The 16,787-nt window shown below is 39.6% G+C and overlaps 1 protein-coding gene and 1 long non-coding RNA gene across 4 annotated transcripts in view; both read right to left on the bottom strand.

The window, feature by feature from the left end:
• Nucleotides 1-16,787, bottom strand: part of LOC126912046 (uncharacterized) — an 83,128-nt gene that overhangs the window by 15,486 nt on the left and 50,855 nt on the right. The window lies entirely within an intron of this gene.
• Nucleotides 435-15,936, bottom strand: LOC118280489 (peroxisomal biogenesis factor 19-like). 3 transcript variants are annotated; one of them, XM_035600562.2, is made up of 9 exons: nucleotides 15,784-15,936; nucleotides 11,414-11,572; nucleotides 5,943-6,101; nucleotides 5,561-5,611; nucleotides 5,018-5,118; nucleotides 4,291-4,413; nucleotides 3,098-3,252; nucleotides 2,441-2,561; nucleotides 435-1,755 (listed from the first exon to the last, which is right to left on the bottom strand). In XM_035600562.2, the coding sequence occupies exons 1-9, from the start codon at nucleotides 15,845-15,847 to the stop codon at nucleotides 1,648-1,650; spliced, it is 1,041 nt and encodes a 346-aa protein (XP_035456455.2). In that variant the 5' UTR covers nucleotides 15,848-15,936; the 3' UTR covers nucleotides 435-1,647. The 3 variants fall into 3 exon arrangements, with proteins under 3 accessions (XP_035456455.2, XP_050558165.1, XP_050558166.1); XM_050702208.1 differs by lacking the exon at nucleotides 5,943-6,101; XM_050702209.1 differs by lacking the exon at nucleotides 11,414-11,572.

The following is a 16,787-nucleotide window of genomic DNA, read 5'->3' as shown; positions in this document are numbered from 1 at the left end:
CCTCTACCAGGAGACCAATAGGCACCTATATAGGGGCCGAATCTACAACTGTTATGCTGGGGGACGAATTTTAGGGGACGAATGGGCTCTGACCCGCTATAAATAAGCTTTAGTTTTAAGATAAAACACTTATTTCAACATAATTTATCTTTTAAATAGAATTTACCTTCAATTTAATAAAGAAATGAATAACTAACATCCATAAAAACTCCTAAGGACATTAGCAAACACTCATAAATGTTAATACGTTGAAATAAATCCTTGTTGACTGGACATCTACACTACATGAGCTGCTGTTTACATGTGAACATTAGCTCATGACGATACCTAAGTACGTGTGACGCCTGGACAGTCAACCTCGCTACATCGTTGTTGAGTGAATCAATCGAAAAACTTTTTATTTTATTTAAAAATTATATTACAATGCTACTATATTGTGTGGCGACACTCTGACAAGTGACAAGTGACAAATGACAGATGACAGAAGTCGCACATAGACTATAGACGAGCAAATCAACGGATGACGTCACAAATATCCTGCATCGCACATACGAAGTTTACATGCGAATTAACACGGATAGAAAATCCCAACGAACAACAGTCGGGCAGAAAGCCCGCCAGGCTGATCACCTCGCCTGGTCGGAGGATCCTCCTTTTCTTAGGGAACTTTACTCTCTGTTCCCTAAAATTGTATACGGATTTTCTACGAACTAAAATAAGGCATTAACATTACATTGAACAAATCAAGTCTTACAAAAAAACATAACATTATCTTTTTTTGTATATATATATTTCATCATTTGTGTTATAAGTCCCATGTAATAGGGGGTGAGTTGTATTACCTACTGGAATTAACTAAAAATCAAGGTTTACTTTACATACATTAATAGAGAAAAGCTCTACTAGTTTCCAGTCACAGCTCGGCACAGCATATGAGCTTTGACGTTCAAAAGTGCCTTCTTGGTCTATTTGAAATAAATAATTTTGATTTTGACTTTGCAGCGTGCGCAGATGCGGCGACGTCGCGTAGCCTACTCGAAACTAGTAGAGCTTTTCTAGCATTAATGTATGTGAGTAAACCGTGATTTTTAGTTAATTCAGTATGTCTCACGATACGTTATTATAAAAAGATCTATATTTTCGGGTAATATTTCAAGCTCTCTTCTGTATTTTTATCGATAAAATGAACATAGAATATGCGATACAAAATGCATAAGAATGAATGTATCGGAAATTCGATACTTAATAAGTTTGTTAGATGTAGAAATTCCGAACGTCGTATCGTCACGCCTTTTATCCACGAAGGGGTAGGCTGAAGTGCACATTACGGCACGTAATGCCGCTATACAATGTACAACCACTTTTCACCATTTGTGTTATAAGTCCCATGTAATAGGGGCTGAGCCTATTGCCATATACTGGACACAATTCTAATTGCGGAAGAAATTCCGATACATCTTAAAAAAACATAATTGTTTACTTTACAAGCCATTTAGTATAATTAAGTAGTAGTTTCCATTCAAGAATTGGAAATTCGAGTCGCACCATACTCGGTATCGAAATTTCGATACATGTTCAAAAAATATGTCATTTTATAATTGTAATATAATTGATTGGTTCAATGTGATGTTACCAATGTGTGGTTTACTACATGATGTTGCATTGCGCCGCGTCTGGCACGGTCGGGGAAGCGAACCCCTGCGGGGGGTCCATGTCTCCTACTAGCTCAGTGGGGGGCTGGCCTAAGTCTTTCATCTGTGGAATGAAGATTTGAAGTCAGTTAACATATCTTTTTTTTAAGGGGGGAAAATCATCCAATGACTTCTTTCGCCAGGGCAAGGCGAGAGGGAGTGTCAGAATCTTACTGACTAAAAACTACCCCGTTCCTACTTTTGCCTGTCGAGCCGGAACCCTGGCAATCCGCAGCCCCGGATAAGACATCAGCCCTACTGGGCCCCATGTTTGGTGATCTGACCCAGCTCCGGAAACCTGCTCCGAATGGAGCGAATGGCCCGGCTCGACCGGAGTGATACCACGACCTCATAGAAAACCGACGTGAAACAACGCTTGCATTATGAGAGTGAGGTTACCGGAGACCCTTCCTAATTATCCTTCCTTCCTAATCCCCGATTCCCCAACAACCCTTACATTACTAACCCCCAAAAGGCCGCCAACTCACTTGTAACGCCTCTTATGTTTTAAGTGTCCATGGGCGGCGGACATTGCTTACCATCAGGTGATCCGTTTGCTCGTTTACGTGTTTCATAAAAAAAGCTACCGGTAGAAGCAAGAGTAACGATGGAGATTCTTGTTCGTTTTTCTCCATGTAGCTAGCTCTAGCTTCACTGACAGACAGACTGACATGCAATTCTATATAATTTTGTTGAAGTGAATGATTTAGGTAGTTGAAAAAAATATTTTTCTTTGACTTTTGACTTACTTTCTGCATCAGATCGAGTACGACTTTGAACCTCTTCCTCTTGACGTCGTCAGGGTCTGACTCCTGCTCCGGTTCCAGCTCAGCACACACCTGTTCCATTAGCTTCTGCTGCTTCTCAAACCTGGAAGTGGGATGAGGATTGATTAATATCTTATACTATATCTATATTACGATATATCGACTGGGCTTCTTCTCCCAGTTGTGGAGTCTCTTTGTGCCTTTAGACTTAAGCCATTCTGTCTCCTGCATTAAATTCACCGAGGGAAGTGGAAACTGTTGTGTTCTTCTCCTCTAATGACATCTTCTGATTTATTTCGTTGCGGGATCCAAGACAGTCATTCATGTCTCTGGGACGCGCCGGACTTCAATGTTCCGGTGTTTTCATGGTTGTATCTACTGTAGATCCTGGCGCACAGGAGTTGCAGCGGTATGAGAGGTAGTGGCGGGCTTATATACTGGACACAATTTCAGACACCATGCCACAATTGAGGTATTTTCTAAAAAAAAAAACAGTAATACTTTGCCCGAATCGGGAATCGAACGCGAGACCCCTTGTCCAGCTGTGTCTCCATTAATATACGTGAGTTAACCGTGATTTTTAATTAATTTAGCATATCTCACGATAGTTATTATAACCATAGGCTACTGATACCTCACCTCTCATATTCACTCTGGTCGATCTTGCCCTTGTTGTCAGCGAGCCACGCGGGGTACTTGTCCACCAGGTCCTTCAGGGAGGGATACAGCACCTCCTTGGAGAAGAGGGACTGCATCATGCCCTGCATGAACGGCACGAACATGTTGCCTTCTTGCTGGAATGGGAAACATAATAATATAATTACTACACCAAAACGGTCAAAAAGCTGCAAGTTTAAAATAGAACTGGGCTGGACATGTCTGCCGCATGTCGGACGAGCGGTGGACAAGACTCTCAACTGAGTGGAGCCCGCTCAACGTCAACAGACGTCGCGGCAGGCCCAGAAGGAGATGGCGGGACGAACTTGACACCTACGATAAGGATTGGCCGCAGAAAGCTCTGAACAGAGAGGAGTGGAAGGAGGGTAGGGAGGCCTTTGTCCTGCAGACTTAGAGAGACTGAGACACATCTTCAAAAGGCGCCTAGCTTTTTGTGGAGAAAGACTAGGGAGTGTGGGATTTTTACCTAAGTAAAATCACCGCGGTGGCCACCCTCAGCACCTGTTTAGGGGGCACCGGGTCCCGGAGTCCTCACGGTGCGACGCCTGTCTCGGCACATCCGAGTCTCCCTTAGAGAGACGCGACCCTTATATCTCGCTGCCGCTATCTGTTCTTTTCTTCTCCTTTAATAACATCTTCTGATTTGTTTCGTTGCGGGATCCAAGATAGTAATTAATTTCCCTGGGACGCGCCGGACTTCAGTGTTCCGGTGTTTTCATGGTTGTATCTACTGTAGATCCTGGCTTACGGGAGTTGCAGCGGTATGGGAGGTAGTGGAGGGCTTGCCGCTATCTGTCTCTTTGTATATTTATGGCTGTTTTCACCAACCACCCACTAAACCATCTCTTAATTAAAAGTTACCTGAGGAAGTACCTAAACTAACCTATTATCACTTAGGTTAGGGATTCCTACAAATTTAGGTTTCAGGGGTGGAAGTTTGTATGGAGCGTATCGGAATGTTTTGAGGCAGAAAGTAAAAAATTTGACGCGGATTTTTATTCTAAATGTTTATGAAATTAAAGTGACTAACAAAAATATATTGCCTATATTTTTGTAAATATACCCCTATCCCCTTAAAAGAGCGTAAGCGAAGGCGCGAGCAGAAGCTTGTATCAATAATATATAAAGATGTAACAAATATTCTCAGCACATACCTGGCCTTCACCGAGAGTGATGTTGTTAAACATACTGGCTAGATCCTGGTCGTTGAAAGGAGTATTCAGTGTTTCGGAGTTAGTGTTCAAGTTCTTCATAGTCTTTGATATCGCTGTTGATACCTGCAACGATATGGAATAACATCACGACTTTGGCATTTGTAAAAGTATCACCAAAAGCACGAGTTTGAAATATGGCAAGTACTAATATGACTGAGTGAAGTGTGGGAGAGCCATGCTTCGGCACGAATGGGTCGGCTCGACCGGAGTGATACCACTGCCTCACAGAAAACCGACGTGATACAACGGTTGCGTTGTGTGAGTGAGGTTACCAATCTTTCCAATCCCCGATTCCCCAACAGCCCTTAATTTCCAACCCCCAAAAGGCCGGTAACGCACTTGTAACGCCTCTGGTGTTTTAAGTGTCTACGGGCGGCGGCGATTGCTTAACATCAGGTGATCCGTGTGCTCGTTTACAGGCTTATAGCGTAAAAACACTTCCGAGTTATATGTACTATCTAAGATTATTTATTTTAGACACCACTGACAAACGGTGAAGGAAAACATCGTGCGGAAACCTGGGCTTATAATTTCTTATTACAAGTTTGAAATAGCCAACCCACATTGAGCAAGCGTGGTGATTAATGCTCAAACCTTCTCCGTGTGAGAAGAGGCCTTTGCTCAGCAGTGGACACTTATAGGTTGTTGATGTGAGGTGTTTGCTTACCTCATCTATATTCCCTTGGACCTCAGGGTCTACTGCCGCTACGGAAGGTACTCCAGCCTCCTCAGGAGCACCTTCAGGTTTTAGCACATGAGCTGCTGCCTCTGAAAACCAGATATTGATCATTATATATTATATAGGGTGAACGATATTTAAACACGTGATTGTACTCATGATTGCAAACAACTTTCCCAAAGAAACTTTTTTTGTATACTCATTAGTTGTTATTTTTATCACAATACAAAGTAAAGTTCCAAAATAAGTGTGGGAGAGCCATGCTTCGGCACGAATGGGCCGGCTCGATCGGAGTGATACCACGACAACACAGAAAACCGACGTGAAACAACACTTGCGTTGTGTGAGATCACCGGAGACCCAATTACCACCTTTCCCAATCCCCGATTCCCCAACAACCCTTAAATTCCTTGGCACGCAAAGGCCAGCAACGCACTTGTAACGCGTCTGGTGTTGCGGGTATCCGTCCGGCGGAGCAGCGAGTGAAACTGCGCGCATGTAGCTAGTATATTAAAAAAGTTACAAACATACCTGCCATTTTTGTGAACGTCTGTGCAATCTGCTCCTGTGTTATTTGGACCTCTGAAAAAAAAGAATAGGGGTAGATAACTAATTTTAATGTCCGTCTTGTAGATTCTTTTAAAACATTACACATGAATTCTTTCAAAGATAGTTATATCGATTTGAAATATCGCGTGATGTCACTTTTAGGTGCATTTTATACGTATCTTTACTTCCACTCCTAAACTTCTATTTGTTTTAACTTATCAGTACCATTGTCTTATATGACAAAATAAAATAATACTTGTGTAATATTTTTTTATTATCTAAGTGACGGACTAAATAGATTTTCAACTTAACACCCTGTCATCGTCCCTATTATGTTTTAGTGATGACATTTTACATTTCGTACCAGGCACGCCACTGAATCTGCTGAATATAGCCGACATGTTGCTCTCGAACTGTGCCGCAGCCTCTTTGATGAACTCCTCGCTCCACATGTTGGAGGGCACCTCGCCGGAGCCCTCCGCCGCAGCGCCCGCCTGCTTCTTCGTCATGTCTTGGAGAGCACCTGGAAACAATGTTACTTGGTGTTAATATCAGCACCTGCATGTGGCGTTGTCATTATTGATCTTCAAGGGCGTAGCGTTCCTTTGCGGTATAAAATTTTTTTGGGGGCCTTTTCTTCTTTTTTTGAGGGGGGAAAATTCTCCTATACCTTTTCCCGCCTTGTCTCCCAAGCTACAAAGAGTGGACCGATGCTATAATAATGTGCCCATGTTTGAGGGTCCTTACGAAAATGTTTTCTTTTCTAAAGCTGCTGCCAACTTTTGAATGCTTTCTAAAGGCCGGCGCCCACTGCCGGCACGGCACGGCATGGCACGGTACGGCATCCCGCGGCGTGCCGTAGCATGCTGCGGCATCGTGGTATCAAAATAAAGTAACATAAATTCTAAATTCATTGAAATAAGGTTCAAAATAACTTAATTTGTATTAAAATCCTTGGCCGTGCCATGCCGTGCCGTGCCGTGCAAAAAATAAATATTCCAAAACAAATTAATATGCACTAAAAAGTAAAAAAATTATTGCGAATTTTTCGACAACTTAATAATAGATCAACTAACTTTACTAACTCATCACACACATTATAATGTAAGTAGGTACAATTATTGTTACTTCTGGAGTCGGTGTCAGCCAACTAAGATGGGTTTGTTATTTACCTATTATCACAACAAAACATTACAGTTTTACACCAGTTGTAAGTAGGTAGTTAACCACCACTCCGCCCGTGCCGTGCTAGTTGTTGGCGTTTCCTAGGCTGACACAAACTCCAAAAATAACAATAATTGTACCTACTTACATTATAATGTGTGAGATGAGTTAGTAAAGTTAGTTGATCTATTAAGTTGTCGAAAAATACGCAATTATTTTTTTTACTTTTTAGTGCATATTAATTTGTTTTTTTTTTGTTAAAATTGTTTTTTGATTTTATTGTAACTTTCGTGAGACATACTAAATTAATTATTATGTTATCGGCTTACTCACGTAACGTTTTGACGAGGAACTCGACTAGTTTCAAGCCATGCTAGAGGCTCATATTCATGAGCAGCATTCCGCGACACACGACGCGGCGATTGTCGCGCTGCTACTGGCGATTCGAGGATCGCGCCCATCGCGCCCTCTGTCTGGAATCGCGCGCACTATCTGGCGCGCGCGACGATGTTGGCTCGTTAGACTCGTTCGCCGGCGGCTGCGCAGGTGTTAGATTCGATTCTCGGGTCGGTGCAAAAACGGTGCCACATACCGCGCTCACTGTGTCACACTCCAGACCCGCAACATTGTAGGTTGACGCAGATTGTAGACTCGGCTTCCAGGCAGGTGGTAATGCCCAGCCACCGTCTCTGTTGAAGTTGGGACGGCGACTTATTTCGATGGCCTCACGTACTTTCCGCGGTACAAAGTATTTCTCCCTCGCTAGTACGGAGACCTTGTCGAAGCGAAGGAAGTGAGCCGTACCCGCGCTACAAGCATGCTCGGCTACTGCCGATGTATGGGTGTCCCTGTTCTTCACACTGCGTATGTGTTCTTTGAGTCTGGTTGTGATGTTGCGGCGAGTTTCCCCGATGTAACTCGAGCCACAGTCGCACGGTATCATGTAAACTAGTCGAGTTCCTCGTCAAAACGTTACGTGAGTAAGCCGATAACATAATAAGTTTTTTATTTCTTGATTTTTAGTGAATTACTTATTTGAGTATGGGTAGACCTATTAAACGCGTTGCTCATATGAGACAGCGCCGTTTATATCAATAATATTAATATCTATCCATATTGACGCACAAGTAGGTACATTATTTTCAAATGTATATTAACCTGATACCTTTACTTATGATCTGCTGAGCCAACAGCTGACAGTAACCTGTTCATAAGCCACATACATAGTTAGTTGTCAAACACACAAACAGATTAGGTAGATACCTACATATACAGTCATGTAACTCAGACAGCACATCAAGCTACCCATCATTCTATACCAGATATACTACTATCTGTCCTGAATTTTATGGTTACTGAGAAAGATAAGCTAGTATGCATCACTTAAATGTAAACGCAGAGCTCATTCTGCTCATTTTTAAGGAGTTCCCTGGATTATCTTCCACATTTATAGTCAGACTTTGAAAACAATTATATGGGACCACACTGACATCGTACTCTTTCAAACACAAAAAGAATTTCTCAAATCGGACTATAACTGCCAGAGATATGCCTTTGTCAAACACAAACAGATTAGGTATTATGAAGATTTAAAGAGAAATTTATTAGGTATTTTACATAAGTGATTAAATTAATAGATAAAATTAAGTAGCTAGGAATAATTATTAATCTAAACTAAAACATTATTTACAACTTAAAAATACCAAAAAAATAAGGAAAATAAATCAAAATTATCAAAATTTCAGGAAATAGCTCCCAATATCAAAATTAAGGATAAAAATTCACTTCACCTCCTAGGTTCCCCAATATTCGATGAATGTTTTCCTTCATTCATCGAAGACAAAATAGAAAATTTCAATAATATTTCGGATAGACTACACAAAATCAACTCACATTCGGCTTTCACTCTGATTCGGTATTGTTGTTTTGGACCAAAATTTACTTATGTTCTCCGCGCATCTCATATATGGAAAAATTCACATATTTTGGAAAATGTAGACAAAATTATCAGACACACATTATCATTCATACTTAATGTGGCTTTGGATGACCGTGCTTGGCAACAAGCTACCCTTCCCATTCGCATGGGTGGGCTCGGCGTCCGCAAAATTTCAAGTATTAGCTTACCAGCATTTCTCTCATCGGTCCACAGTACCTCTGAATTAGTCAGGAAAATTCTTTCTCCATCAGGCTAGTTTTGAGGTGCCGTGTTTGACTGATGCAGTGGAAGCTTGGAAAATGGCCTGTCCACTTACTGATTTACCTGTTCACCCTTCTTCTCAGAGACAATGGGACGTGCCGCTGTGCAGTATTATTCGTGAGTCATTAATCAACTCTTCTTCTAATGCTGCAGAGCGAGCTCGCTTATTGGCTGTGGGAGAGTGGGAATCAGGTTTGTGGCTTCAGGCGCTCCCGTCACCCTACATAGGAACTATGTTGGATGACATTATGTTCCGGCTAGCTGTGTGCTTACGGTTGAGTGCTCCCTGTGTCTCTCCGCATTGTTGCCACTGTGGAGAAAGAGTCGATGGCTCGGGACACCATGGTCTTTCATGTCGTAGAAGTGCAGGCCGCATAAGTCGTCATGCCAGCATCAACGACATTATTCGTCGTGCTCTCGCCTCAGCCGGCGTACCAGCCGTATTAGACCTAATGGTTTGGTACGTGATGATGGCAAGAGACCAGATGGTATGTCGTTGCTGCCTTGGAAGATGGGTAGGCCTTTGGTGTGGGACGCTACGTGTGTAGACACCCTTGCGCCATCTCACCTTCTAAGTACTGCTGCATGCGCTGGTGCGGCTGCTTCCGCGGCAGAGGACCTCAAGCGGCGCAAATATTCTAACTTAGTTGGCAATTATTGTTTTGAGCCGTTTGGGGTCGAAACACTTGGGCCATGGGGTCCTGGTGCACATTCTCTATATAAAGAAATTGCACATAAGCTATTCGACTCTACGCGTGACCAGAAGGCTGGCTATTTCTTCGGTCAAAAGATAAGCATTGCCATACAACGTGGCAATGCGGCCAGTCTTCTGGGAACGTTCCCCAATGACAGCGATGCGGACGAGTACTTCGACGCCTAACCACACCTAACCACGCCTATTGCCTTTATTTTAGTTTTAAGTTAGTTTTTATTCCTTATTTTTTTGGTATTTTTAAGTTGTAAATAATGTTTTAGTTTAGATTAATGATTAGGTACCTACATACACATGTAAATCAGACAGCACATCAAGCTACCCATCATTCTATACCAGATATGCTACTATCTGTCCTGAATTTTATGGTTACTCAGAAAGATAAGCTAATATACATCACTTAAACTCAAACGCAGAGCACATTCTGTTCATTTTTGAGGAGTTCCCTGGATTATCTTCCACATTAATTTATGGTCAGACTTTAAAAAAAAAAATATGGGACCACACTGACATCTTATTCTTTCAAACACAAAAATCATTTCTCAAATCGGTCTATAACTGCCGGAGATATGGATTAACATACATGAAAAAAATACGGTCGAATTGAGAACCTCCTCCTTTTTTGAAGTCGGTTAAAAATGAGATACCACTTTGCACATTATGTCTTAAATTCGACACAAAAAAAAATTGTCGTGTACATGGTGTTAGGTAGTGATATAATAATAGTCTATCCCTAGTGAGGTTAGCTGCGGACTACCTAGCGGGTTTACCGGGGCTCCGGCTCGAAAAGCAGGAGAAGAAACGGGGTGGTTTTTAGTCAGTAAGAGTCTGACACTCCCTCTCGCCTCGCCCAAGGCGGGAGAAGTCATTGGATGATTTCCACCCTCAAAAAAAAAAAGGAGCTATTACTAGAAAATAAACCACACGACGATAGATCGTTGCAGGAAATGACACGACTACGAAATCTGTCTTTTAGTAGTACATAAGTTATACCTTTTTTTTTTACACCTTTTTTTTATTACGAGGCAAATCATCCAATGAGTCCTCCCACCCTGGGTGGAGCGGGAGGGACTGCCAGACTTATACTGACAGTCATACTCATCCACAGTGTTCCTTCAATAGCCCTTTACGTTTTCAGGGTCACGGTTACCCAGGGACAGTACCGCGACCACGGTTCAGCTAACGTAATTAGGACTTTAGGACGCATGAAATTTAAAGAGTTTTGTTCATGTAACCGAATATCTCATCAGAACTATCTAATTATGTTTATTTTAGTTTCAGTATTGAGTTTTTTGTAAAACGTTGTAAATGGCCTTGAAAAATTTTTTTTTCGAAATAGTTTTTATAACCTTTGTAGTGAGTACAGGCGTGATTTATGTTGTGTGATGGCGTAAACAATGCTTAGATATGCTATAGCAACAATCACGGCTAATCTGCTGTTATTTATTGAAGAGTTCCCCCGATTTCTACAAGATTCCATCATCAGATATTGAAATGGTGATAATGAGACCATACGGGAAGCACCAGCTTTCAAATAAAAGAATCATGAAAATCGGTGCACCCAGTCGCAAGTTACGAGGTAACAAACATAAAAAAAAATACAGTCGAATTGAGAACCTCCTCCTTTTTTCGAAGTCGGTAAAAATAATACTTGTGTAATATTTTTTCATTATCTAAGTGACGGACTAAATAGATTTTCAACTTAACACCCTGTCATCGTCCCTATTATGTTTTAGTGATGACATTTTACATTTCCTACCAGGCACGCCACTGAATCTGCTGAATATGGCCGACATGTTGCTCTCGAACTGTGCCGCAGCCTCTTTGATGAACTCCTCGCTCCACATGTTGGAGGGCACCTCGCCGGAGCCCTCCGCCGCAGCGCCCGCCTGCTTCTTCGTCATGTCTTGGAGAGCACCTGGAAACAATGTTACTTGGTGTTAATATCAGCACCTGCATGTGGCCTTTTCTTCTTTTTTTCACCACTGACTTAAGTGGTAAGTAAACTAAGTGGCCACTGCTGACCAAAGCCTCGTCTCACACGGAGAAGGTTTGAGCATTAATCACCACGCTTGCTTAATGCAAGTTCGATATTTCAAACCTATAATTAAGAAATTATAAGCCCTGGTTTACTCACGATATTTAATGTTAAATCTTCCTAATATTATAAATGTGAAGGTTTGTAAGTTTGTCTGTAAGTTTGTTATTCAATCACATCAAAACAGCTGAAGGTATTGGGATGAAAGGAGATTGACCAATTTGTATGGGACTTTGGCTATTTTTGAACAAACAGTTCAGCTAATAATATATGTTTGATTTAATAGTTCATATCAGTAAGAATAGAAGATAAAGAACTTTTTATTAATTTGCGGGTATCCGCTGGCAGAAGCTAGTATAGCATAATTACAGTGTTATAAGTCTCAAACGAGACATAGGAAATGTAAATATAGAAAATTACAGCTTTTTTCAGAATTTTTGTAAGACCATGTAGATTTTTCCATTCAGTAAACTATAACATCAATTTGACTTAAATTATGGGCTAATGTTTACTCCATGGCGATTTTATGGCAAAGAGGTCTTGGCCTAAGGAGGCTTTACGCAAAATTTCAACTTGCGGAAACGCTTGTTTTGCTGAAAAACCAAATAATAGTCAAAATTATTCGTGCACAGTACAATCTACTGTTACAGGTATTTAAGCGTTTCCACTCGTAGTCAGTTGCAGCAGATATTAAAGATTAATAAAAACCCTGGAATTCAGAACTGTTATTTTCGCATATAATATATTGCAAAATTATGTTTTTCTACTAATGTCGTCTACTATGTATTTTCCCACGCACATAAACTGCAGTTGACTGAATGGGGACCGGGAAACCTTCCATTGAAGAGAATAAAAGCTACGTTTTGATATTGCACTATTTTTTTATTGAATTAAATTGCAAGTCAGTGTAGGCACAACGGCAAGTTAAGACAAGTCAAGTCAAGACTTGACGCGCAAACACTGGCTTCGTGGGGGAGAATAATAGCGCACTTAGTTTTTTGGACAATTTTTGTGATTCAGATAATCGGCGATTCGAAGACTTAGAAAAATTGGAGTTCTACTGCATAATGCAAAAGAACAAAGCGAATAATATCTGTCATTTTGACGAAAAACACAACAGATTGACAGCACTGAAGTCAAATTCAAAGTCAACTTACTTGGTTATCATAACAAATACTAAAATAAATGTGATTTTTTATACTGCTAATTGATACAAAGTTATTAGGATCAGACATTGAAGAGAATAAAAGCTACGTTTTGATATTGCACTATTTTTTTATTGAATTAAATTGCGGGGGTAAGTCAGTGTAGGCACAACGGCAAGTTAAGACAAGTCAAGTCAAGACTTGACGCGCAAACACTGGCTTCGTGGGGGAGAATAATAGCGCACTTAGACTTTTTTGGACAATTTTTGTGATTCGGATAATCGGCGATTCGGATAGTCGGAGTTCGGATAATTGGAGTTCTACTGCATAATTATACCAAGTTTCATTGAAATCGAACCGTTAGTTTTCACATGATGCCTTAACATACAGACAGACAGACAGACAGACAGACAGCTAAAAATTTTTAATCACATATTTGGGTTTGGTACCGATCCAGTAACACCCCCTGCTTTTTTTTTTTTTTTTATTTATTAATCTGTTACACATATAATAATATATGTTACGGTAAGAGTGAATAATTGAAAATTATTAATAATTATCTACTATTATTAATAATTACCGAAACTCGAGGTAAATAATGTGATAAATTAATCACATTTGTCGCTTATTATTAATAATTTTACCCTAGTAGTAATAAATGTAATAAGTGGCCAAGATGTTATTTTTATTTAAATTTAAACGGCATATTTATATATTTATTTGTACGGGTTGACGTCCATACTTTGGTTTAGCCACAGCAAATATTTGTTGAATTCTATGATAATACTTTTAAAATTTTAATTTGATGCATTTATAGGAGCTACAGAAGATTTACAGGCAAACCAAAAATGATTGTTGATGATTGCTTTTAGGATTCGTGTTGATTTAGTTAATGAAACAATAATTGTTTAATTTTATTTTAGTTACAATTTTATGTACCATGATAGACTTTTTTGCATAAGTTTGAAGGTAGATTAGATTTTTAAAAGGTTTTTATTGTTAATTTTGTGATAAATGTGCCCTTTTTGGCGAGGCGAGAGGGAGTGTCAGACTTTTACTAACTAAAAACCACCCCGTTCCTACTCCTGCTTTTCGAGCCGGAGCCCCGGTAAACCCGCTAGGTAGTCCGCAGCTGTCCGTTGACAACAACGGTTTAAAGCAAGTACAAGTAACCTTGTTTGTGTGATCTCTAATTAATATAATCGTAAAGTGATTAATATTATAAATAAATACATGCTGGTCAAAAAACATTGGGTTTATATAAATTTTATTACTTTCACCAATATGTGTCGTGAATTATTAATAATTACTACTAAAAGTAATAAATTTCGATCGATTATTCACATTTACCAAAACGCGAGGTTATTATTAATAATTTTGTAAGATTTTCTATTAATCAGATTTACCGTAACATATATATATATGTATAGATGCACAAATAATATTAGGTATATTTTCGAAAATGGGTGTAAATTTAAATTAATTTTTTCATTGAAATAACCTTTCAATTTTAATTTAGTTTCGCGATGTGAAATTGCAGAGCAACGAAACGTAATTTACGACGCCATTTTCATTGTTATTGTTTACCAATTTATTGTTTACCAAACTTGACAAATTTTGACAACCATGGCGCCTAAGAAGCCCCAGTGTTCCAATTCCGCTTCATTGAGGAGGAAATATAACTGGGGCAGCCATATCGAGGTTCACTGGATTATAGGCATGCTGGATATTGATGATTTAAGACTAGAGGTGTGTCCGGATAATCAAAGGTCAATTGTACTGTTAATACCATTAATTGAAAAACATGTAGAGGTAGGCTCAGTAATCCACACAGATTATTGGGGAGCCTTTTTTTTTTGAGGGGGGAAAATCATCCAATGACTTCTCCCGCCCTGGGTGAGGCGGGAGGGAGTGTCAGACTCTTACTGACTAAACACCACCCCGTTCCTTCTCCTGCTTTGAGCCGGAGCCCCGGTAACCTTTTACGTTGTCCGCAGCTCCGGATCAGGCATCAGCCCTACTGGGCCCCATCTGATTGGAGAACCTACCTTAGTCTTCCAGAACATGGATATATACTCAAAAGAGTGAACCACAGCGATCCAGAGCAACGCTTTATTGCAGGTGACGGTACACAACACACATACTCAGCGAATCGGGAGCCAGTGGAGAGGTTTAAATAAAGCATTCAGACATTAATAAATAAAAAAACTTTTTTTTCTTTTGTTTTATTATTTTGAAATATCCAGTGTCACTCTCACAGTAAATACGAATCTAACGACACCTCTCAAGCCAAATACATCAAGCCGTTTAGGCTGTAGAGCGTGTCAAACAATTATACAAACATACATACATACATACATACTCTCGAAAAACATAACCCTCCTTCTGGCGCAGTCGGGTAAAAATAAAGAGGACTTTACTGACTGGCTCACTGGCGTATACATTTATTAATAGAATATTGATTACCAAAAAAATTTTAATAGAATTATTAAATTTTAGGTCAAATTTAGTCACAAAACCGAATCAGTCTACCCCGACTCCCACGTGGGGCTGTCTGTGACACCCCTAGAGTGTTTTTATAAAATCGGAGGCGCGGAGGGAGAGCCCTCGCCCGCTGTAACAAAGTAGAGGTGCATGTGAGAGCCGGAGCGGCTGAGGCGACCGTATGCACCTCTACTTTGTTACGCAAGGGCGAAAGGGCTGCACTTCCCGCAGCGCCGGAGCAGTCACAATAAGAAATGATTTTTTTACAAACTTTTTACTTAAATCTTTATTATTGTAGTACATCTGAGTCAATATAAACTCAAAATTTTTATTTTCGAATTTCTCAAAAGCTACGGGCCGTCGCACCCCCCCCCCCCATTTACAGGGGGTTCCTAACCCTCCCCCCTCAATTCAACGGTCCAAGAAGTAAATTTTTACCTTTACGAAAATAAACCAACTTACTTTCAAGTAAATCGTCCAATTCCGGGTCGACATTAGATTTGTCAACTTCCTTGTTATCCGACATGTTTAATTTGTTAATTAAAGGATTATAATATACAATTAAAATAATATAAAATATCACGTTCTTTTATATATTTTTGTGACAGTACTGTCCATAGATTATACACTTATACGGGAATAGATACGCAACTCTAGGATTCAAAAATAAGTTTCTAGACCTTGAGCACCAGGTGGCGTGGCTGTCGTTTAGTACCAATAAAATACGCCAGACTACAGACTACTTTTTGTTGCTTTTTAACTTATTTAATCTTGAATAATACTACATTGACTGAAATTTATATTCTAACTATAAATCAGAGTTAGAATATTTATTTCAATCAATGTAGTATTATATCAAGTAATTTTATATTATACTGGTACTATTTTTTAATAAAACAACGTAATTGATTTAATTATTTATTAACGATTTATTATATTTATTATTTATTTGCGATGCGGACGAGTACTTCGACGCCTAACCACGCCTAACGCCTTTATTTTAGTTTTAAGTTAGTTTTTATTCCTTTTTTTTGGTATTATTAAGTTGTAAATAATGTGTTAGTTTAGATGAATAATATAATATTGTAAATTAAAAAGATTATTTATTGGTTTCTTTTTAAGTAATCATAAGCTTGCTGTTTGACATGGTCATTCTTATCGAATGTCATTATTTTGCCCTTTAAAATTCTGTTTACCCCTGTAACCAACTGTGTATAATCAACTTGATTGCAATATTGTTAATAAAGTCAATCAACAACTCTTTGTGTTTTATACAGGTTATTATATTATAATCACATGCACCATGTTTTTTTTCTTTTAAAAAACTTTGCCCCACATTAGGATTTTCTCCTGTGTCGTGGGTGCGTTTAAAAACATACAATTTCACATGCACATGACACCCAGACCCGAAACAACAATTTTTGGATCATACAAAGAGTTGCTCCGTGCGGGAATCAAACCCGCTA

This window comes from Spodoptera frugiperda, chromosome 21 (assembly GCF_023101765.2).
Source record: "Spodoptera frugiperda isolate SF20-4 chromosome 21, AGI-APGP_CSIRO_Sfru_2.0, whole genome shotgun sequence".
Classification (NCBI taxonomy): domain Eukaryota; kingdom Metazoa; phylum Arthropoda; class Insecta; order Lepidoptera; family Noctuidae; genus Spodoptera; species Spodoptera frugiperda.
This window is presented reverse-complemented; position numbering and strand designations above follow the sequence as displayed.

Coding starts and splice junctions, on each gene's coding strand:
- LOC118280489 (XM_035600562.2), bottom strand. CDS start 15,847: ATGTCGGATAACAAGGAAGTTGACAAATCTAATGTCGACCCGGAATTG. Junction 4,414..5,017: donor TCCAAGGGAATATAGATGAG/GTAAGCAAACAC, acceptor ATATCGTTGCAG/GTATCAACAGCGATATCAAA. Junction 2,562..3,097: donor GACCAGAGTGAATATGAGAG/GTGAGGTATCAG, acceptor TCCCACTTCCAG/GTTTGAGAAGCAGCAGAAGC.